This window comes from Chelonoidis abingdonii, chromosome 17, assembly GCF_003597395.2.
Source record: "Chelonoidis abingdonii isolate Lonesome George chromosome 17, CheloAbing_2.0, whole genome shotgun sequence".
Taxonomy (NCBI): Eukaryota; Metazoa; Chordata; order Testudines; family Testudinidae; genus Chelonoidis; species Chelonoidis abingdonii.
Window position 1 is genome coordinate 18,642,570 of NC_133785.1, and position 24,468 is coordinate 18,667,037.

Below are 24,468 nucleotides of genomic sequence, written 5' to 3' on the forward strand. Positions count from 1 at the left end.
GTGGGGGCAGTGCGTGGGGCAGAGGCAGCGTGTGGAGCGGAGCCCCCTGGCTGCCCCTATGTGTAGGAGCTGGAGAGGGGACAAGTTGCTACTTCTGGGAGCTGCGCAGAGCACCGGAGCAAGGCAAACCCCAGACCCCGCTAGTGGCTCTGTGGGAGCTCAAGGGCCAGATTAAAATGGCTGGTGGGCCGAATGCGGCTCACGGGCCATAGTTTGCCCACCCCTGCTATAGTTAAATTTATGCCTTAGATTGTGAGCTCTTTGAGGCTGGGACTGTCCTACTTATATAGTATCTAGTACACTGGAGTATGTGGGCCTCTAGATGCTATTGTAGTGCAAATAAATCACTCTGTTAATGGCGTCACTTATAGCTCTAAAGAGATGTCTGTTAGGTGGCTTCCATGTCAGAACTGCATCAGTTTTGGGAGTTCTCTTGCTCACTGCTTGTCGTAAGATGCCCCCACTTTGTTAGAGAAGGTTGCGTTTAGAAAGGTAGATGTGTAACCCTCTGACCGCTCCCCACTGAATGTATACTGGTGAAATTTGTATGTCCTTCTGGCAGAACTAGGCAGTAAAATGTCTGAGCCCCTGCAGGATAGTGGTACATACTTGCAATTAATCTATCGAGCATTTTTTCTCCGCCTCACCCCCTTGTCAGGAATAGAACTAGAATCTTGATTCTGTCCTCTGATTTAGCGCTTAGGACCGTGATTCTCAACCCACTTGGGCTCAGGACCCATTTGTAAACATTGATGGTCTTTTGCAACCCAGTAAGTAACTTTTGTGCAAAAAACATCTGGCTTATTAAATATTCCTTACCTATGAATATATGCATTAACATAAGTACTAAATGCAGCAAATATTTAAAATATACTATGTAAGTATTTGTATATAAATCCTAGGTTCCACTTAATCAGAAACCTGAGTGTTCTTATCTTTCGTTTTATCAAAGTTTGGTATAATTGTAGCCAGCACAGTCTGCAGGTCATGCTCAACATACAGTCTGTTCCTTCTTTTATTTTTCTTTTAACTCCAGGCTGAAAATCCCATTTCACAGAAGTTTGTAGTACTGAATGGCAAAATATCTTGAATAATATGGCTAGTAGGAGTGGAATATTGACTAGCAGCACTGCATCAAAACTGGGAAAGATTTGTTTTAATATATTTTCTTTTTACATTGCGATCGCAAAAACAAGTCCACCAGTTGAGATTCTTCCTCCATAGACAGACACTCATTTTCCAGCACTACTCCAAATGGATTATGGATCCATTTTTCATCCCTGAGTTGCTCATCTGGAAAGTAATCACAGAATCTTGTGTGTAATTTAGTTAAGTGATAACAGATAATTTTTTTCAGTGCTTTCTGACCAGCAGAATCTTCCTGTTGTTTTGTTTGTTTTTTTGTTTCTAACACATTAGGAACATGTTTATTACACAGAGTGGGTTTTTTTCCCCAAATGCCAAAATTTTGTCTGTTTTCTCAAAACGATGTGCCCTCTGCCTTGTAAAGTCAGATTCAAATCATTCATCTGATTGAATCTATCTGCCAGATATGCAACATGAGCATGGAATGTCTTGATACTGAAGTGCTCTGCTAGGTGAGCCTTTTTATTGATCTTCAGGAAAATTTGCTAACTCATTTGTCAGTTTGTACACATGAGACAAAACCAGAGGTGAAAGTAAGCTGGTACGGTGTACCGGCCTGGACCGGCATGTCCGGCAGTCATTCTGAAGGTCCAGGGCTCCGGCCACTGTGGGGAGCCCCAGGCCCTTTAAATCACCACCAGAGCTCCGGCAGCCGGGCTGGGGCAGGGATTTAAAGGGCCTGGAGCTCTGGCCCCTCTGGAGAGCCCCGGGCCCTTTAAAGCGCTGCCCAATCCTCGCTGCCGGAGCGCTGGTGGCACTTTAAAGGGCCCGCACCTCCCCGCAGTGGCCGGAGTCTCTGGCCCTTTAAATTGCCGACAGAGTCCAGGGGCTCCTGCAGCCGAGGCTCGGGCAGTGATTTAAAGGGCCCAGTGCTCCTGCAACTGCAGGGAGCCCTGGGCCCTTTAAATCACTGCCGGAGCCCTGCTGCTGCTACCCTGGGGCAGCGGCAGCAGTTCTCCAGCTGCTGCAGGGAGCCCCAGGCCCTTTAAAGCGCTGCCGAAGCCTGGAGCGGCCATAGCTCTGGGCCCTTTAAATCCCAGCCTAAGCCCTGTGCCCTGGGATAGCAGCAGCAGGGCTCCCGCAGTGATCTAAAGGGCCTGGAGCACAGCGATGGCAGAAGCCCTGGGCCCTTTAATTTGTCCCTGAGCGCCAGGGCTCCCAGCTGCCTCTCCAGCCAGAGCCCCAGGGCCTTTAAATCTTGAAAGGTCATGCTTCTTCTGGCTGAGGCCATTCCCCTGCTCAGGACTCCGGCGTACTGGTAAGTCCTTTTATGTTACTTTCATCCCTGGACAAAACCTTGCCATGGGACAGCCAAGAAACAACAGCAGGGAAAAGCAGATGGGCATGCTCACTGTCCAATTCCTGAGAGAGAACCTGAAAGCATGCGGAATTCTCGTCGTGTTTGAAATAATTTACAGTTTCACAACGTCTGTAAGAGTTTTGTGAAACTCAGGTATCATGCTTTTAACTGCTAACGCATACCTGTACAGGAAGCAGTGGTTCCACATTGCATTGGGTGCTTCTCAAAGAATCCTTTGCACAACACCCAAGTGTTTTTCTGCCATTGAAATGATTCCATCAGTTGTAATATCAACATGCTTTGTCCAGCTCAATCCCACTGACTGCATATAATTATCCAGTGCAACAAATATGTCAACAGCAGTAGGAATATCTGCACTAAATAGGTTCTGTTCTTGAATATCACAGTCCCTTGCATAAACTAGGCAAATGGCATGGTTTTGCCACATTTCTGTAGATTCATCTAATTGTAAAGCGAAAGTCACTTGCTGAAAAATGGTCAGTTGTTTTGTTCGTCTTCTGAAATATCACAGTTCTTCTCCGTAGTGCATCATTGGAAACAGGGACTTTTATTTTTGCAGTTTTTTAGCAGCTGACTCACCCAACTGCTCAGTGCACGTCATTAGGAGAAGGTAAAATTAACTTCTCAGCTTTTTAACATTTGGCAAGGCAGTGTGCAGTGAGGTAAGAGGCACGCAATGCTTGCCCCTGAACAGGATATCCACATTCAAGAATTTTTTGTGTTATTTCCTGATCTCTGCTTTTTTGTTGAAGAAAATCAACTATTTTGTCTTTATAGCTTGGGTGCTTTGTCCCCGAATGTCTCAATAATTTTGCTGATTTTAGGCTTTTCATTGGGGCCTGTGTTTACCCGTTTAGTCCTCAATGAGCAAAACTCCAAACTTTAAGTACGCAGGGTCATACTTATGATTATTTTTCTTTTCACATTGTGAAGAATTCCTACTTTCATTGCCAATTGCAACAGCACAGTTTAAAATTTTCTCCATTTTACTGACTACAGAACTCACTTCTGACTAAAATGCACCAACTTCCTCACTGCAAGATTACAGTAAGATGATGCACTGTTGCATTTGATTGGCTAATCATTGGTGTCTGCTGCTATTTAAATAACCCATTACAGAGGTATTGCAAGAACTTCAGGTTTGGCCTGGCACAGGATCGCAACACAGAAATTCTGAGGTCCTTGTTCTAGAACCGAAAAAAGGGCAGGAGAGTTGGGCTAGGGTAGAAAGGGCCCTCTTTTGATATTTGAAACAGTACACTAATCAGCCATGACACTGATGACTAAACTCCACTTAATTCTGATACCTGAGCTCTGACGGCCTAGCAGGATGTGGTCTGCTATACTGCTTCTCCCTCACATGTGATCTGTTTGCTATGAGTCTGTCTCTTTCTTTGGACACTGAGAACTGATGTGTGTCCCCCTTCTTCCTATCAGCCTATGTCTGTCCTGCCTGGCCTCATATAAAAGGACTCATGTTACTGGAGAGCTGTGCAGATGTCTTTCTCTTGGTTCAGCCACTTCCATTCCCTCTGTGGGCTTCTTGTGTTTCTAAGGCTTGTGATTCAAGCAAGGGCCTGCTTGGGCACTGGCCAGAAAAGGGTTAACACCTTAGCGTGGACCAGATCTTGAGGGAATAGCATGCCAAGACCCAGTGCCCTGTTCCATAGGGATCTGCGCCAGCTCCCAAAGCATAGGACAGGCCCCAATGCTGGGAGCCAGACTGTGTCCTGCCCTGGAGGGGGGCAGGAGGAAGGGCTCTTTTCCAGTGCATGGGACAGGGATTGCCATGGTCCAGAGGAGATCCAGCACATCTCCTTCTTTATCTCCTGAGGCAGAAGTGACCATGCAGTGACCACGACATGCTCCCTGACACACACATGCTTGGCCTTATCTGGGAATGTGGCAGGCCACCTTATTTCAAATTCTAGTCTAGAGGTCCTACTGCCATCAGACACCTGACTAATTATCATAGACAGTGAATTGGGCATATCCCTCCCATTCTGCTGCAACCCTCTCCCAGCTCTGCCTTCCAAGCACTGATCTCATCTGTCTCTTCCATTGACTGGGACTGGCATTCTTTGCCTGTTTCCAGCTAACACTGGGGAACTCTCAGGGGAAGGAGAGCTCCATGTAGCACAGCCTCTTAACTCCGTGAATGAGTGGCATAAAGGTGTGAGTCTGCCTCTAGCTATGACCACTGAGTCTGACTCCACGAGCCTAGCTGTGGTCCTGCCTGGCACTGATGGGGTCATTGTGACTTGTCACGTGTATGGTGTAGTAATGCTGAGTTGTGCCCCATGCACGCATGGGCAGGGTTGGACTTGAAACAACAATGCCAGGTTGTGGTGTGCGCACGAGTGGGGTCAGACTTGTGACAGCAATGCTGGGCCATGGCGCATGCGTGCAGTACCTCGGTTGGACTCGTGACAGGAACGCTGGGACACTGCGCATGCATGCAGGGCCGGGGTCAGACTTATGGTAGCGATGGCAGTGGACCCTGGCACAGCCGTTTCATGCATTCTGCTGACCCAATTTTGGGTCATGACCCATGAGTTAAGAAACCTTGTCCCTTCTTCTCCTCGCTAATTAAATACTTCAAACACTGATTTAATCAGTCCTTGAAATACTGAGAGAGAAATCATAACTTTTTTGTAAATTTACATGGTTTTAATATTCGTTTCCATAGCATTTTTTACCCAAAGCACTTCATAAGCTCTCTGCGTACAGCAGTGCTGGAATACCACCATGCTGGGGTGGCAGCCAGCCAGACAAGCACACGTAGCGTAGGGGTCGGCAACCTTTCAGAAGTGGTGTGCCGAGTCTTCATTTATTCACTCTAATTTAAGGTGTCGCGTGCCAGTCATATATTTTAACATTTTTAGAAGGTCTCTTCCTATAAGTCTATAATATATAACTAAACTATTGTTGTATGTAAAGTAAATAAGGGTTTTGAAATGTTTAAGAAGTTTCATTTAAAATTACATTAAAATGCAGAGCCCCCCAGATCAGTGCCCAGGACCCGGGCAGTGTGAGTGCCACTGAAATTCCGCTCGCATGCCGTGCCATAGGTTGCCTACCCCTGCAGTAGTGTATGCAATGGAAATTTGAGCTGGTGACATTAGGGGAAAACCACAACTCTTTGGCAGGGGAACTTTAAAGGTCATGAAGAGCAGAGCTCATCAGTTTTAAGCTCATATGATTGCATAGCTGTCATAAATAGATAGCTAAGGGTTAATGTTTCTTTTACCTGTAAAGGGTTAACAAAGGGAACCAAACACCTGACCAGAGGACCAATCAGGAAACTGGATTTTTCAAAGTGAGGGAGGGAACTTCTGGGTGTTTTTGGCTTTGTTCTCTCTGTTTATTTCTCTCGTCTATGAGGGAAGAGTTTTTTTTCTCCAGGCTTCTTTCTACCCTTCTGTTACCAAGTTGTGAGTACAAAAGGAAAAGCAATAGGGTTATATTGTATTTTGTATTCACATGTGGTGTAACTTGCTGGAATGTTTCAAATTGGATATCTTTTTGACTCAGACTGTTACTCATATTTTCTTATAAGCAATAGCCCTGTATTTGTCATCTTGATGCAGAGTTATATTCTTAGGTATTTTCTTTCTTTTATATAAGTTCTTTTTAAGACTTGTTTGAGTTTTCTCTCTGGGTAGGTCAAGGAACAAGGGGAGGGGATTCTCTTTTGTTAGATCTACGCGAGGGTAACTGCAGCACAGAGATGTTGGTGGGAGGGGGAAGAGATAGGATCATCTCTGTTTCCTTGTATTTGGGTTTGTCTCTTTGTGGAATAAAGGAGACATACTTCTGGGTATTGTGATGTAAAGAGATTGCCTCAGCTCTCCAGGTTAGCCCAGAGAGAAAGTTGGGGTGGAGAGGGAGGGGAAGGAGTGGAGTATTTCCTTGCCGGTAAGACTCAGAGCTTCTGGATCTTGGGGGTCCCCCCAGGGAAAGGTTTGGGGGAGACCCAGGAGAGTTTATCAGGTACTCCGAATCCTGATTGGTGGCAGTGAGATAAGATCCAAGCTGGTAATAAGCTTGGGGGAGTTTCATGTTAAGCTTCTCAGTTTATGAACGCTAAGGTTCAAATCTGAGTAGGAAGCTATTACAATAACAGACAGTGAATTGCACGAAACTTTCAGATGAGTTACTTCAAAAAGAGGAAGGGCTGAACTTATCCGGTTGGGAACTGGAGCTATGACTCCAGGGGCTCTAAGTATTTCAAACCAAATGCTTAGGCCAATATCACCCCTAATAGCAAAAGTCTCCATCAGTTTCCATGCTTAGTCCCCATCATGTCAGTTTCTGTACGTCAATGTCAGGAGACAAAGCCCTGCTTGTTGTTCAGCTTGTGGAGGTAAAACTTTGTGGTTGACTTGGCCTTGAAAAATAGCCCCCAGGAGGAATCTGCTTCTGTTGTCTTCCTCCAGCACTTCCCCTCCCGCCAAAAAGCACTTTTCCAAAAGACCAAGGTGTCATGTTGTACAGACGCAGCTGAGCAATACACTTGTCTAGCAATTCCAGAGCTTGTAAGTTCAAAACAGGCTCTGCAGTGTTGGGGCCGTGGTCTGGAAAAGATCTTGATATCATTGCTCAGGCATTGTGACCAGTACGGAGAGAGGGATGGAGCAAGGAGGAGGAAGGCATAAGCTGCTGTCTGTCTCATTTGTCATCGTAAGGGGTTTTACAATATTTTGCAAATGAGTTTCTCTCTTAAAGATGCTCTGTTGATGCTAATGTTGATTTAATAAGTTTTTTCTCATTCTCTCTCTCTCTCTCTTTTTGCTTAATTTGAAATGTCTAATTTTGTGCTTCACAGTTCTGAGCACAGAATTAGTGAGGGAAGAAGAGCCAGAGGCAGTGGTGAGAGCTTAGTGCCACCCCAGAAGTTGCCTGGGGAGATTGATTCAATAGAGTGAAAAGGTGGAAAGGGTTTATATGACCACAACTCAGGACGTGAAGGGGGTACTAATTCAGAGGAAAGCTTGATCTCTTAAGACTAGGAATTTAAGATCTTTGTGGGGAAGATATTCTAGAACAAAATAGAAAATGGAATGTGGGAGGGTTGATTCTCTGAGTGAATTTTGCATTTGATCATGTATATTAAGAGAAGGAGGAGGGAGCCTTTTATTTTAAAGGTGGTTTTGATAAGTCTGGCATTTTCTTCCAAAGAGGCTCAGGGTTTGTATGGAGAAGCTGGAATCCTTACTAATTAGCAGCTTGTGAATTTGGTCTTGGGGGGGAAAAAAATCTTTCATGAAGCTTCTTTATTGTCTATGTAGCGGAGTATTTTTTTTTTCTCTGTTAATTTTGTGTTGTGAAAAAGCATTATTGACAGCCCTGGACGTTGAATTCTCCTGTTTTTATCCCCAGTGCAGTCCAGACTCTTGGATACCATAGCGATGTGTAGTATAAACATTTATGCAGATAAGACGATCGTGGCAGAAGCTTTTCCCTTCCTTCCCACCCTTGCCAATGTTCCTCAACCCTGCCTCATAGGAGACCACTTCTGTCGGGGAGAGGGTTGTTCAATCCTAGGCCTCCTGGGGCTTGTCTTCACAATGAAACTGAATCTGGTTAAAATCAGTTCTTTAACAACTGAGTTTGGCAATGCAACGCTCATTACAGCTGGCTGGTCAGTGAATGAAAGGACAAGTTGTGTCAGCATTGTGTGTAAGCATCACGTCAAAAGTGTGGTGAAACCTGATTAAATTCCTTAGTGAAGTTAAGCTACCTTAGGCTGCCAGTTATGGTAACCATTGCAATGACAGTGGTTTTGATGTGGGCACTGTTAGGAACTGGAACAAGTCCTCTAGCTTGTTTCACTCAGGCTACCCAGATGGTGGTGATTTGCAGTCACTAATGTCCCTGGCTGTGCTACCTAATCCTCTTTCATGTGCCCTCACTGTGCAAATATGTTACAGTGAAGATAACTAAAATTAGGCTTGTGAAAGTGTGATCCATACAATAGTGTCTTATCCCTGAGCAAAGGCTCCTTTCTTTCATAACCAATGTTTAAGTGTAGCAGTAAAAGAACTTGATGGACTCTTGGCTACATGGTAGCTTGAAAAGTGATGGCTCCATATTGACATGAAGCTTTCTGCACTCAGTTCTTATTTGCTCTGGAACTATATCCCCCTAGTTTACTTGTCAAGGGACTGCAGGAAGAGCATTTCAGGGAAGGGAGGGTTAAACACCTTCAGAAGTTGCTTTCTTTGTTGATTCGCTGGAGCTCTAATTTGTTGATCTTTAGATCCACTGTGCAAAACGTATCTGTTCTCTCTGATATTTTTCTGCCGAGGTTGGGTTTGGGGTAAGGGTAGTGAGTCTGAGCAGATGGTAGGAGAATTGGGCCCTACTTGTTATGTAGTTTTTTATCAATGAAGTTTGTAAGTGTGGTCAGTGTTGGATGGATGCTCTTCAACAAGTTGAAACAAATGAACCAGACTTTAGTGACCCAGTGCTGCCATCATGAGGTTGGCAGGCTTTGTGCTGCTGGAGAAGGAAGTGTGAGGTATAACCCAGGCCCTGATAGTTTGTGCTCACTGAAGGCTTCTGTGGCCTTATCTCCAGCATAGAAATTGTTAGCCACACTGCTCTGGACATATCTCAGTTTGGGGAAATAGACACTGTTTCCCTAAATTCCACTCACTGAAGTTTTGCTTGGATAATTCTTCTTTACTTCCTGTCCCAAACTCTTTTATATAGTATTGGATGTGCTCTTGCTGCTGCTTTTTTTTTTTGTTTATCCTTCTTTCTCATTTGTTTTCAGCTAACATGTAGGTGAGCTAGCTCTCAACTGTTTTCACTGACTGCATTAACCCCTACTGCACTGAGCAGAACTGGCCAAAGCCTTAGCTTTCTGTTCTTTTGTGAATGGACTTTATTAACCAGGTCAGTAAAAGGGGACATAATTAAATGTTTCAGCTCCAACCCTTAATTGATAGCCTAGGTCCTACTACTAAACAAACTGTGCCCAGCTTGCAAGTCTTCCTTCAGGCATTAGCCTCCAAACCAGTATATCCAAAGCCACTTTCCACTCTGGCTATTTCTGATCTGTTGCACTGGTAAACTTGTTTAATCCATAATTTAATCAATAAATCAATCAACAGGGTCTTGAAATGGCTTTTATTGACTCTTTATTAGGAACTGTAAGGTACAAAAGCAGCTCAAAGTAAGTAAATGATTGCGTGTGCCGCAGCTGTAATTAGAGAGCAAACTGTGTGTAGGTATGTTTATAAATAGCATCTACTACAATAAAAGAGGGGGTTTGGTTTGAAGTTTACATTGTATTCAGAGCTGGATTGATTCTTGCAAATTGAAACCCATGGAATTGAGACTCTTAGCTCTACCGGCTCTTCTAGCCACTAGATTTTACAGCTTTTTTAAACTAAATGTTGAGCAGTGTTCATTGAACAGAGATTGTGATCGGTTTAGGAGTGAATATTTCCATGATTCCTTAGCACATGACAGAAGGTTTAGCGTATGATAGCGCGTTTAAATTTCATAAGCTCACCATTTGGAGCTGGGAGCCAAACTAAATCTTTTGGTTTTAAAGATAACTTCTTAGTGCTCCCTAACAATTTCCTACTACTAAACTGACCAGAAACCTCACTGCAGCATTTACTTCCTGCTTGTGCTCCTTGGTGAGAGGTTAACACTTGCTACTGCATCCTCGCACAACAGAGTTAAACTCTGTGGTCTTTTCAAGCTGCAGACCCCTCCTCTAGACCCTGATATTTCCTAGTGTGTGCAAGAGAAATTGTGCATTGCCCAGTAAATGTAAATTGGCATCGAATTCATGTAGCTATTACACATGTTAAGCACTTGCACAACATAGAAAACTGCTGTTTGCAAATTGTGCTATCAAATGGAAATCAAAATTTTGCTGGTATTGACATATATTTGCAAATTTCTCTCAATACAATCATGCCCTGGAGATTGCAGTGCAAAAATAAAAGTATATAGTTCTACAATAGCTTGCAGTTCTCCTCTTTGCTGTATCTACACTCTTTCTGGGTTGCAAATGGCTTCACTATGATATACTCAGCCGTCATTAAAAGATGTTACCTTGCAGCATTCTCTCTGATCAGAGCCTTGTAAAATCTGGATAGTGCACTTAGCCAAGAACCAGTGTACATGCTGCCCAAAATGCACAGTTGGAAGCAAGGTCTCCAGAAGCAAGACTGAGTCCCTAGTGGACATTTGTCTGTATCTCAGAATCACAACTTAATTGGCAGCCTTTTCATAGGTGGTGCTTGAAGAGTGGTTTGAGGGGAGGAGGGGGTGTAGCAGGCCAGGAATGAGGTGCATGCATAAACAGAATTGTAGATGGGGAAACTTAATTGCTGCCTGCTTGTCTCTGTTTAGTGATCATGGAGGTGAGGGATGTTGCAATGAAGTCAGTCCTTTCCATAATGCACTCCAGAGGACTGGAGAAGGATAAACATTGTACCTATCTTTAAAAAGGGAAAGGAAGAGGACTCTGGAAATTACAGACTAGTTAGACTAACTTCGATACCTAGAAAGATGCTGGTATAAATAATAGAACAAATAATTTGTAAACACCTAGAGGATAGTAGGATTATAAGCAATAGCCATGAATTTGTCAAGAACGAATATTGCCAAACCAACCTAATTTCCTGCTTTGGTAATGTTACTGGCCTGGTGGATGTAGGGGAAGCAGGGGATGTAAGTGTGATATCTTGATTGTAGTAGGGCTTTTGACATAGTTCCACATGAGCTCTTTCTCATAAGCAAACTAGGGAAATATATGGTCTAGATGAATTTACTAGAAGGTGCATGCACAACTGGTTGGAAGACCACTACATAGAGTAGTTATTGGTGGCTTGCTGTCAAACTGCCATGGGTATCAAGTGAGGTTCCACAGGGGTCAGTTCTGGGTTTGGTACGGGTCAATATTTTCATTAATGACTTGGATAATGGAGTGGAGAGTATGCTTGTAAAATTTGTTGACAATGACAAGCAGGGAGGGATTGCAAGTACTTTGTAGGACAGAATTAGAATTCAAAATGACTTTGACAAATTGGATGACTGGTCTAAATTCAACAAGATGAAATTCAATGAAGAAAAGGGCAAAGTATTTCATTTAGGAAGGTAAAATCAAGTGTACAACTACAACAATTAAAATTTGACCTAATGAGGAAAGGTTAAAAAACCTTGGCATGTTTAATATTGAGAAAAGAAGATTGAGGTGGGAACCTGATACAGTCTTCAAATATATTAAGTGCTGTTATAAAGAGGACTGTGATCAATTGTTCTCCATGCCCACTGAAGGTAGGACAAGAAGTAATGGGCTTAATCTGCAACAAGGGAGAATTAGGTTAAATAGTAGGAATAACTTTCCAACTACATGAGTAGTTATGCACTCGAATAGGCTTCCAAGGGAGGTTGTAGAATTCTTGTCATTGAAGATTTTTAAGAACAGATTGGCCAAACACCAGACATGGATGGCCTAGGTTACTTGGTCCTGCCTGCATGCAGGCGATTGGACTTGGTGACTTCTCAAGGTCCTTCCCAGCCTTACATTTCTGATTCTATAATCCCTTCACCGGCCCCTGGAAATCCTTATTAATATATCTAATTTAAAGCTTTTTCCATCTCCAGTTTACCAAATTCTAATCACCCGCACTCATATGTCACATTATGATGGGGATGCTTGTCTTCTAGGAGTGGAGTTAAAGTGGGTGGCATCTCCTGTATGTCTCCATGTATCTATTTTATTCCTTTCCCCATGGATTTAGAAGGCAATCAATTTATGCTAAACCTTTTCTCCCCTGGATGATTTTCTTGTGGCTTTTTACATGTGCATTTCAGTGTCCTATTAGGCTGGATTCCAGACCCTGAAAGATATTGATTGGGTATTTCTGGATAAGTGTATTTTTGTGTATGTCTGGGGCTGAAGGAGTAGAGAACACTGGAAAATATACAGGACTTTCTGGGCTTGTAGAAATCTGAGCAGTGATGTGTGAAACTGGACCGCCAGGTCTCCACCTGCAAAGTGAGTTTATTTAGAGATTGGAGTGAGTGAGTGAGATATTCAGGGCCATGATAGCTGAAGATTTTTCTAGGATTTCCTTATCCAAGCAGCATAGCTAACAAAACCACCTTGGCCTGTATTAAAAAGCAGCTCCAAAGCTGACTGTATTTCCTTCAGACCAAAGAGTGTTTGAGAGAAGCTTCTTAAATGAACAGAAATTAGATTTTTAATCTTGTGGCAGCTAGTTTGGCAAGAACAAAGGATTTGTTGTAGTGGATTAGGCCACTGGACCATCTAGTAAAGTATCCCGCTACTGGCAGTTGCCAACAGCTGTTGCTTCAGAGGCTGGTGAAAGCTGCTGCCTGTAATGCAACTACATAATGCTTTATGTTGTGGGATAGAGTGGAGAGATTCTTTCCTGACCCAATGGATTGATCACTTTATACTGCCCTGAGGGATGTGGGTGGATTATTCATGTTATCATGTAATCTTAATTTCATATAACATTGGCAATAGTAGATAAAATATTCCATCTGATGTGTTTTGACCCAAAAACTTAGTATCTCCGTCTTCTGAGTGGAGTGAGAGAAACTAGCATAGGGTGTGTGGTTTCTCTCTCGTTCTAAATGTGTGGGAGCAGGCACATGTGATCACTACTGCTACCATCAATCTTCTCTCCCCAGGGATAAAAGTGAGTGGTATAGGTGGGTAAACTGTGTCCTTTACCAGTGGTTTTGAGTGATCCAGAAATAACCCAAGATAAGCTTTGGGTGGGTTTATGATGCAGGATGTTACAGGGGAGGGGGATCTATTAACCTTGTAGACTGAGTAAATCTGGTCTGGAATAAGTGAGACACAATCACTGTGGAACCTCATGATGCCCTTTGAGAACCATTTTCCTCTTCTGTAAGTTGAGGGGGGGGGCAGACTTGGGGACTCTGGAACCTAGTATGCAGAAGAGGAATTTAAGGGAGGCAGAGAAGGTTTAGACTGCCTAGTTCAGGGGTGGGCAAACTATTTGATCCAAGGGCCATATCTGGAATAGAAATTGGAAGGGGGGCCGTGAATGCTTATAAAAATTGGGGTGCGGTGCAGGAGGGGGCTCCAGGCTGGGGTGTGGGTCCTGGGTTGGGGCTGGGGATGAGAAGTTTGGGGTGCAAGAGGGTGCTCCAGGCTGGGATCGAGGAGTTCGAAAGGCGGGAGGGGAATCAGAGCTGAAGTAGGGGGTTGGGGCACAGGGGGAGGCTTAGGGGTGCAGGCTCCAGGCGGCGCTTACCTCAAGCGGCTCCTGGAAGCAGCGCCTTCTACACAGAGATGCGGCCAGGTAGCTCTGTTTGCTGCCCTGCCGGCAGGCACCACCCCCACAGCTCCCATTGGCTGCAGTTCCTGGCCAATGGGAGCTGTAGGGATAGTGACTGGGGTGGGGGCAGTGTGCAGAGCTGCCTTGCTGTGCCTCCGCGTAGGAGCCAGAAGGAGACTATGCCGCTACTTCCTGGAGCCATGTGGAGTGGTGCCCGACCCTGCTCCCTGGCTGGAGTGCTGGAGCAGGGCAAGCCCTAGACCTCGCTCCCCAGTGGGATCTTGAGGGCTGGATTAAAATGGCTGGCAGGCCAGATTTGGCCCGCAGGCCATAATTTGCCCACCCCAGAGCTAGCTGCTATCTCACTTGTTATCAGACACTGAGGCTTTGTCTACACTGGCACTTTGTTGGTAAAACTTTTGTTGTTCAGGAGTGTTAAAAACACACACACCCTGAATGGCAAAAGTTTTACAGACAAAAAGCGCTAGTGTGAGCAGTGCTTTGTCGGTAGGAGAGTTCTCTCCTGCCATCAAACAGCAACTACACTGTGTGCCTTTTAGGGGCATGGCCGTAGCAACCTTTCAGAAGTGGTGTGCCAAGTCTTCGTTTATTCACTCTAATTTAAGGTTTCGCATGCCACTAATACATTTTAATGTTTTTAGAAGGTCTCTTTCTAGAAGTCTATAATAAATAACTAAACTGTTTTTAAAATGTTTAAGAAGCTTAATTTAAAATTGAAATAAAATGCAGAGCCCCCCGGACCGGTGGCCAGGACCTGGGCAGTGAGAGTGCCACTGAAAATCAGCTCACGTGATGCTTTTGGCATGCATACCATAGGTTGCCTACCCATGCTGTAGACATTGAATGGCTTGTCTATTGGCAGCCCACGCTATGAGCTGTGTGTATCACAGTGGTGGAAGGGTGATAGAATATAGGGTGAAGTTAAGTGTAGCAGTGAAAGAACCGGATGTACTCTTGGCTGCATGGCAGCCTGAAAGTGAATATGAGGTGGAGATAAGTATTAAAGTAAACAATGAAAGCGTCTGGTTTTACTTTGAAATTTGTAAAATAGATAGTTTTAATTTAAAATAAAAGGCCAATCAGCTGTGGACATTGCAAACCTGTTTGTAGCAACTCCATAAGCATTAGAGGTGCTGTTATCCCTTAATCATAAAGGAACAGAGGCCTTTACTGCTACTGTTCATCTTCCATGTTTATAAAATTGTATATTTGATGTACATTAGGCTTTGGCAGTTTCAGCACAACTTTTCCTTGAAATTGATTGCATCTCAGTTGAGAGACTCTTTCCCCCTCCCTCAGCTGGCTGGCTACATCTCTGCCTTGTTATACTTTAACACTGTTGCTGGCTTCTGTCTCCCATTAAAGTAGAAATGTTTGAGTGAGGGAGGCGGCTGGAAGTGTGAGACAGACAGATACATGGGTAATGAGGGTCTAGTCTCAGCCTCAAAGTTCTCTAATACTTATCACCATGGAAACATTTTAGTTTTTCCAGATTTTCTCCTCGAAGAAACCTCACTGTTTGTCCATTCGAATGATGAAGTCTGGCCATCAGGATGCCAGTGTGTCTGAAGCAGAGCTCCTCAAACTCTGCCGTGTGACCCCTAAAGGAGTTGCAAGCAGCTGCTTACGTTACTGTGAACCTATGCCCTTCTCTGTATCCAGGCATCTGCTGTGTCAGATTTGCTCAAGCCTCTTGTAGGTTCTGTCTCAGTCCTACCCCTGTTGCACTCCACTGTCCTGAAGCTGTCAGTGTCCCATAAACCATTGTGCCAGTTTCCAGGCATGCTGACTTCTAATGAAGGAGACATCTAGCCAGTGGCGCGGATTCCTACTGAGCCTTTGGGCACTGAGGTCATATGCCCATCCCGCAATCTCAACATAACAGCTGCTGGAATAACTCCGAGGCAATTGTTGGTGCAGCTCACAAGCATCATCCTGCCCCAAAATCCACTCCTTGAGAGTCCACCTTACTGTAGTACGTTGCAAGGTAGATGACAGAAATGATCTGGCTAGGTGTTGAAATGTGTGATATCATGCAGAGGAATGAAATGTCGGAGATCCATAAAAATGGACAGATATGCCCTACTAGGTTGTGATGACTCACTTTAAAGGGACATCGTGTGTTGATGATTTCATTGTGTACTGGGCTGAGAACCACTTAATAGATACTTGGGATTCTACCCCTTGCCTGGTGCGAAATCTCTGCTTGAATATTAACTTTCCTGATGCACTTAAACTTGCATAGTTCCTGGACATAGCCAGAATCCACTCCAGGTAGACACTGCAGGGCAGTTTAGGCATCGGTCCTTTTCTATGTGAATGTCCAGAATGAAGGTTTACTGGGCTGACAGCTGTATTTGCTTCGGTAGTAACCTTATGCACTTGCTACAATCAAAGGAAAAATCTTTATTTCTTTTGGGCTGCAAAGTAATAAATCTACCAATGGTATGGTTTACTGTAATTCCTCCATAGTGGGTTGAGTAGGAAGTGAATCTAACCTTGTACTCTTTGTCTTAGCACAGGCAGCGACGGCTCCAGGCACCAATGCTCCGAGCACGTGCCTGGGGCAGCAAGCCGCGGGGGGGCGCACTGCTCGTCCCTGCAAGGGCGGCAGTCAGGCAGCCTTTGGTGGCTTGCCTGCGGGAGGTCCGCCAGTCCCGTGGATTCGGTGGCAATTCAGCGGCGGGTACGCTGAAGGCGCGGGACCGGGGACCTCCTTCAGGCGCGCCACTGAAGGCAGCCTGGCTGCCGTGCTTGGGACGGCAAAAAAGCTAGAACCGTCCCTGAGCACAGGGATGCTGCAGAGTTGACGAAAGGCTTGAAAATGTGGCTTAAGTATTGGTACAGAGAGCATAAAATACAAAAGCCTTTAGCTGGTAACTCAAAGCTGAGTCTATGTGGCTGGGAAACAAGATATACAAAACGTTGTTTCTCTTAGCCAGGCAACTTGAATTCTGAAACAAGTGTTTAGGCACTCTGAGTACACTGTTGTCAGTTAATGCAGGTCCATCCAAACCTGTTGGCACGGGCCTGCCCAATGGCAAATTTTAACCAAGTAGACCTCAGAGGTGGCTTCCTTTTGAATCTCTCTTCTTATTTTCCACTTAGCTGGGCCCTTACTCAGGAAGTGATTGACTTTTCCAATATAGGAGCTGGTCTAGTCACATTCTGGACTGTTTGATAAACTTTTCTGTTTCCGTTTAATGACTCTCTTAAAGTGAATTTTATTCTTTGTGAAAGGTGACAAATTTAAAGCCTTTGAGAATGAAGCCTTGTATCCGTAGAACAGGTACAGCATGGGAATAATAATACAAACTTCCCTTGCAGAGTTACCCCCACACATATATACCACTGCATCTCAAACCTGACATAGATAGGCCCCTTCAAATGTGATGCGGCAAGTTCATTCTTAATATTCTGCGCCTCTGCTGAGGCTGCCCAAAAGAGAGTGAGTCGGTGCCAATGTTTATGGATTTTTGATGCAAATGTTTTTCCCTTAGGAGCTTGACAGTTAACGACTTAAGTGTCCTATCGATGACTGACACAAATCCGTCAGAAAGCTACCTGTATATGGCATATCTACTGAAGTAATAATATGCATTACAACCTGTACCCATTCCCTCCCACCCATCTACTGAGGGCAGAGTACAGTACAGCAATGGAGAGGTTAAAATAAACAAAACCAGCATATCCTGTCTAAACTGCAAATACAGATGGGAAGAAAAATATTGTTGAAACCAGGCTACTGTCATGATCAGTTGTCAATTGTTAGTGAATGCTTGACGTGTTGTCTTGGTGGACTGAAGACTGAAGACTTGTTTCTGGTTGTGGTGAATCGCTTAAAGGAGGGAATTGGCTTTACCCAGATGAGCTGTAAACGTTCAGTTCCACCACCTCTGCTATTGCAGAGGATCAGGACAGACCTGGACGCATAGCTAATCACATTTCATCCCTCCACAACTTCAAGTGGCTGCTCTGTGCCATGAAAACAGCAGCTTCCATAAACCAATTGCTCTGTGCCGTATGCTGTCTCTGGCACTGAACTACGACCAACAAGAACATCCCTCCTGCTTCGCCAAACCCCCTCCAATAAATAATTGTGATAAAATTTTTACAATTTAATTGTAAAATTAAATAATTTTAATTAATTATTTAATTAAATAAATAAATAAAAATTAAATAATTTTAATTAATTATTTAATTAAATAATTGGGATAAAAAAGGCGAGCCCTTCCAAAGTAACCACTTACAGAATGTTCTGCTGAGTGAGTGTAACCTCAGGAAGCAGGGGAGATGCAGCAGTCCTTGACAACGAATAAGCACTCTGGCTGCTTTCTAAACATCTGTCTGAAACCAGGCTGTTTATGGGCATGAGAGGTGTTTATCATTTTATACTTGCTTTGCTGCTGCTGGGTTATTGCTTAAGTCAAAAATAATAATAAAAAGTGAGAGACAGGAGATACTGAAATCCTTGTGATCTGTGCATCTTCACTGTGGAGTCCCTAAACAAAGACCTTGCAAGCAAAAGATGAGGGAGCAAAATAAGACGGGTTTGGTAGAGAGGTTCAGACTATATACCGTAGGAATATTGGTCTGCCTATGAAAGGGGCCATGGCTGAAAAGCTGGTCATTGACTGATCACATTTTCACTGACTGAACTGTCAACTGTAAGGTATCCGGTGCAACTACATGAGTGAAGATGACTTGCTAGCTAGGTCACCTTGAGTATATAAAACTGCTCTTGTTCAGGAGATACTGTACCTGCTCCTCCTGGGGAATTTGGAAGCAGCAGGGCTTTTGGCCTTGTCTGTTACAGTGCACCTGACAATACCACACACCTTGCTGTGTGCTGCTACTGATACCAGTATCTCTAATGTTGTGCAGTGCCTTGCATGACTCTGGCTGTGTCACATCTGTCTTTGCCGCTCATCTGCTCAATAGGGAGCACTGTGCAGCATTCATTGCAGAAAGAGAGAGAGAGAGAGGGTGCGCGTGGTGGGTGGGTGGGGGTTGGGTGGTTGTTTTTATTTTTCTTTAACTACCAAGCCTAAGACCATTTAACAGCCTCTATTTACAGCACAGTAGCTAACAGGGGACATAGGTGCACTGTTAAAATGCTTGCCACTTTTAAAGAACTTTTCTGAGCTGTATTGTGCAGCAGTAAGCAGCCTCCATAAATCACGGATATCTTTTTTTTTTTTTCTCCCCTTTCCTTTCCTTTCCTTTTCTCTCCCCCTCCTCCCCCACTTTTTTCCCCCAAGCCTGCGGATTTGGATGCCTGGGTAAGATCTCTTTTTGTCTGCATCTTGCTTATTCCGAGTTATCATATTGTTACTGCATGCCTACAGATTGTTATTGCCGAGCACAGATGCAGGATTTTATTTTGTCATTACATTTTAAAAGGTGTTCAGCTAGAAAATTGCATATTATTTTCTCCATAAAGACTTTCACTGGTTCCTTTTGTGTAGCTTACAGCTGCTGAGACCAAACTTGATAGAGTGATGGGTATGTGTATGTGGGGTTAAGTAGGTAGCAGAGGCAGGGAGGAAACAAAGGTTTCTCCAATGTTGCTCATTAGGGCCCAAGTCTGAACCCACTAGTTGGTGTTAAAAACTTCCTTTGATTTCTGTGGAAGTGATAGTAGGGCTGGACTCTAGAGGACCTGTAGTTAGAGCCCTGCAAATCCACGGATATCTGCTTTATATCTGCAGACCATTTTTGCGGATTGGATGCTGATATAAATTTTGTATCCGCGCAGGGCCCTACCTGTAGTATACTTTGGGGACAAAAAAACTCCAGGGTGATTTTGCAGGTCTGAGCTACCTAACACAGACATTGAGAACTGTACCAACTGCTGTTGATTCGCTAGATTTCTGCCAATGCAACTTAATCCTGATTTAAATAACCCTTTATTTCAGTACTGTATGCCCCTCTTTACACAGATCTCAGTCTTGATTTACAGCATCCCTTACCGTTTCAGTCTTGCTTTGCACCTTTCAGCTCAGCCATTGCCCGTTAGTCTTGACCAGCAGCACTCCAGCTATTTCAGTTCTAGGACATGCTCCTTTGCTGGTGCACTTCAATCTTGACCAGTAGCACACCTGTTATTCCAGTCCTGGGGTCCTGAACAGGGTTCTCTTCAGTATCCTGTCTGCTCTAGTGACTGAAGAAGACACATAGGCAGGCACGAGCAACAAGTGTCTGCAGTTGTTACACTGAGGTGCCCCAGATGAGACATCTTATCTATGGTACTGGATTCCTTTGGGGAAGCTGATTCCCCCTCCCCCCCCCAAAATTAAAATAATTTAAAATAGAAAAAAGGAATTTGTAAAAGAGGTTAGATTTTTTTTTTTTCTAGTGGGATGGGGTGTAAGGAGGTGCTGTCCCATGCTTCTGACCCTGTAAAACAGTGTTGGAGTTTGTTACTCCTGAGGGTATTCTGTGCCAAAAAAGTAAAAATTCTATGCACAGTATTTTAAAATTCTGCAAAATTCTGAAAATTTTATTTGTCAAATAAATGTGGAGGCTCCAGTATTGGGACTGGGGAGCACAGGCCACTGGCTGCACAGAGGTGGGAGATCACACCCCCCCCCCCACACCCCCAGGACACAGACTCAGCTGTGAGGCTGCACCCAACCCTGACACAGTGCAAGGACTGGGCCTGCCCCAGAAACGTGCCAGGGCCCTGCCCTGCTGTGCCAGCTGCACCAGGTGCAGGCAGGCAGGCTCAATAAGGCAGGATCGAAGTGTGGAGGGACTTAGTATGGGGGGATCCAGGTGTGGGTTGAGATGGTTCTGTGTGGGGCAATCTGGGTGTGGGCGGTTCAGTGGAACATCTGGATGTGGGGGGGGGATCTGGGTGCACAGGGATTTGTGGTGGGGTTCTGGGTGCAATGGTAATGGGAGTCTGCAGAGATCCAGGTGAAGATGGTTGGGACTCAGCATGGGGAGGGGGGTCTAGGTGTGGGGGGTCCATATGCTGGGGAGTGGTGCTCAGTGGGGGTGGGGATCCAGGTGCAGGTGGTTGGGGCACGGTAGGGTGGGGATTGTGGCTGTGGGGGGGATGAGGCTTAGCATGAGGGGGTCCGGATGCAGTGATGTGTGCAGGAAGGATGTGGGGGTGGGGTGGGGTGAGTGGGGGAGTAGTTAGCAGAGTTTCCTACAGCTGGGGGAGAAATCTGGGAGTGGGTCTGACACGGCCCTGGATGCTGTGCAGGGGAACAGGAAGTTCCATCCTCCCCAGCCCAGCTGGGGCTAGCAGCTGAGCTTGGCACAGGGTAGGAACCACCAGCTGGGCCTTCCCCAGTCCCACCGCCTACCTCACATTGATTTGCCTTTCCACTGGCTGCCCTGGACACCTGAAACATACTGCTGGGAAGGGTTGCATGACTGCTTTTGTGGCTTTCCTTTGCTTCCCTGTCAGAAAGTCATTTTTCTGCGGGGAAGCAAAGAAATCAGCAGGGGACATACATTCTGTGCACATGCAGTGGTGCAGTATTCCCCCAGGAGTAAAAGTTTGTAGCATATGTGCCCTGCTGAGTGTTGTTCATGGATAAATAAATTTCAGAAGTATCTGTTACCAGATTCTGTGAATTGCCTCTGGGAAGAACTCCCATGGGCTGTGCTATGGACCTTTTCTCTTATGTCAAACCTCCCTTCACTTGGAGACAACCAGTTTCCCTATGATGGATTTTTGTCTTCCCCACATTTTGGGGTCCTGGATAGTCTTCTTTAAGTGAAGCAGCCTGGTAACGATAGTGAGCTGTGCACTATTGCTGTGCCTCATTCCAGAATCTCGTTTAGTCTACCTTAATCTGTCCCTGCCAACAAACTTCCTTTTACTTGTAAATTTTCTCTCTGGTTTGCATGTGCATGTCTCACAGATGTTTACTGGAAGCCTGACCTTTGCACAAACTGAAAAGAGATAAATAAAATGTAAAACTGAGATCTGTATTTTGAATAAAGGGCATAAAACATAAATTAACACAGTTGGGATGATGCCTGCCATGAGACTTGCACGGGAAGACTAATTGCAAAGTCCTCTGAACTCCAGTACAACGTTGCCGTATGACGCAAGCATGGCACTGGAGTTCTCAGATTGGGTACCAAGCTTGTTTCTTACTCTTTGTGCCTGCGGGAGCAGTGTACTCAACTCCTCAATGATTAATAACCAACCAGTTTAGTAACAAACACAGGTGCCTTCAGAGTTATTCATAACTTCTTACATGGTGAAGTGAGAGGTGCATGGAAGGAGGGCCACATGTTGCTCTGCAACAGCTCCTTATGGTGGACCCAAGAGCAGTGGTTTTTGGGGAGATAAGTCCAGACTTTCTTGGCTGAAAAGAGGATTGTTTCTATGCAGAGCCTTTGCGTATAGGGTGGGAGGAAGGTGTAAAGAGAGAAATTAGAAGGAACCTCAGAAGGCCCTTCCACACTCTCTCCATCTCACTGAATAAACTTCACCAGCGTCTGATGTATGGTTAAAAGAGTTGAGCCTTGGAATTAGAAGGTGCTAAGCCTGGTGCAGCAGCTGCTCACTTGAACAGAGTGAGGTAGTGCACTGGCTCTGGACCTTCACTATTCCACCTTGAGATTAGAGAGCACTGAGGGCTTACCTGCACAGCGAGTTAGTACACAACAAGCTAATGTGCAGTCACACCCTGGCTTGCCACACACTAACTAGCTGTGTGGACACACAGCGCACTAAAAGTTCTGTAGTGTGCTTTGTCGTATTTCCATTTTGAAATGGGAGTATGAGGCAGTGCACTGCAGCAAGCTAGTGCTCTGTAGATTCACACCTTAGCTTACCGTGCAGTAAAGCTGCATGCAGACAAGCCCTCAGTTCCCAACTCAATTACAGACAGTTGTCAGCCATTTTATGCCCTCCTCCTTGCACAGGAGGGAAGAGGCCATTTGCACTGTGCTGTCCTCTCTGTTGTCCATTCTGCCTTACCTCCTCAATCTCCTTGCCTAGTGTGCCCCTTCAGTTAGACATTCCATCTCCCCTAAATGGTTTCCACTTCCCTTTAGATATGCTGATACATCACTCGTTTGAGAAGAGTGTGAATTTGGTTGTTGAGAAGTCAGTATTCTACTCTCAAATGCTCCTCTGGAACGCAATCACTCCTCACACAACATGCCCAAGCCCAACTCAGCCTCTTAAAAATGGACACAAAATGGATCAGCAGCATTCTATTTAGAAACCAGTGTGGTGTTACATATTTCTTTCTTCCTCCATCCCTTTGTTAGTGAAAAACTTTTGACGTGAAAAGTGTTTCTGATGCTTGCTTTGCCACTTGCAGTCTCAGTCCTCTGTGAAATTTATAATCATCTCCACAGCAGCCAGCTCTGTTTGGGACATCACAGGCTTCTGACTTCAGGTGGAGAATAAGCAGCAGGACAAGAGGAGCTCTTAATAAATATCCTGCATTCAGGGAAAATGTCCCTAGTTGCCTAACCCAGTTTTGTAATGTTTGCTATAGTGAATATTTCAAATGACACATTCTCTGACTGTACCATACTTACTTCAAACATTATGATAAAGTATACGAAAGTTCTTAGTCATAACAGCTGGGGGTAGAGGAAAACAGAAAGCAACTTTCAAGCAGATCTGTCTCTAAATAGACTTTCTCAAGGCACTTCAGTGGGGTTATTTAAAATGAGCAAGTCATTGAAAACTTGTCTGAGTTCCAAGTAAAGCTTTTTCTGTAGAACCTCTGGTCTATAATTCAACTGGATAATGCTGATAGTGGAGAGAATTATTGCAGAAGTTCATTGGAAAACAGGTATTGGGAGGAAGAATGGTCCGGTCACTAGGGCGCTAGCATGGGATTCAGGAGACCTGGCTTCAATTCCCTGCTTGGCACAGACTTCTTCTGTGACTATTGGCAGGTCACTTGGTCTCTTTGTGCCTCAGTGCCCCATTTGTGAAATTAGGATATTAGCACTGCCCTACCGCACAGATTGTTGAGGACAGATGTATTAAAGATTGTGGGGTACACAGTTACTGTGATAATGGGGATTACATAATACTTTGGAGGGATAGGTAGGCCCCTGTCTTGTCAACACCCCTCCCTACCCTGCAGTATTATTCCTTACGCTATATTTTCATGCCACTGGATTGGAATGTTGCCCCCAGGATAATGGTTCCCTGCTACTCCATGAACTGTTGAGGAGAAGCAGAGATGATGATTATGTTTTAAATTGTTTATCTTGTAAACAGGCTCATTCCTGTATTAGACTTTGCAGTTATAGCACCTTTCCTCTCAGAGTTGATGTTTGTTTGAGAAGTTATTTTATTTGATAGAAGTTGGATGCTGTTGCAGGAGAATAACAATAGCTCAATGGACCATAATTGACCAATGTATTCTGATTGGCTTAGGATAGACCAGTGGTTCCCAAACTTTAACAACTTGTGAACCCTTTTCACTAAAATGTCAATTCTCATGAACCCCCTTCTAAAAATGAATATTTCCCGGGGTTTTCTCCTTTACCTGAGTATAAATTATAAGAGCAGTGGTCTTGGAAATATAAAGTTTGTTTTTATGACATGCTTATTACACACTATTATTAATTATCATTACAGTATTTTTATTGTATTATGAAAACAAGAACACTCTTCCAAGATCTCACTTTCGTAGCTTGTATCACTTTGATGAAGCCAGTTATAAG

At 44.5% G+C, this 24,468-nt stretch overlaps 1 protein-coding gene across 5 annotated transcripts in view; it reads left to right on the forward strand.

Annotated features, from left to right (window-relative positions):
- Positions 1–24,468, forward strand: part of CHCHD6 (coiled-coil-helix-coiled-coil-helix domain containing 6) — a 191,841-nt gene that overhangs the window by 41,009 nt on the left and 126,364 nt on the right. For 3 of the 5 annotated variants that reach the window (XM_075073085.1, XM_075073081.1, XM_075073083.1), the window contains exon 5: positions 19,059–19,079. The exons of the other annotated variants lie outside the window; for them this stretch is intronic. In XM_075073085.1, coding sequence (XP_074929186.1) covers positions 19,059–19,079 — 21 coding nt within the window. The remainder of the gene's footprint in view (positions 1–19,058; positions 19,080–24,468) is intronic. 5 annotated transcript variants of the gene reach the window in all.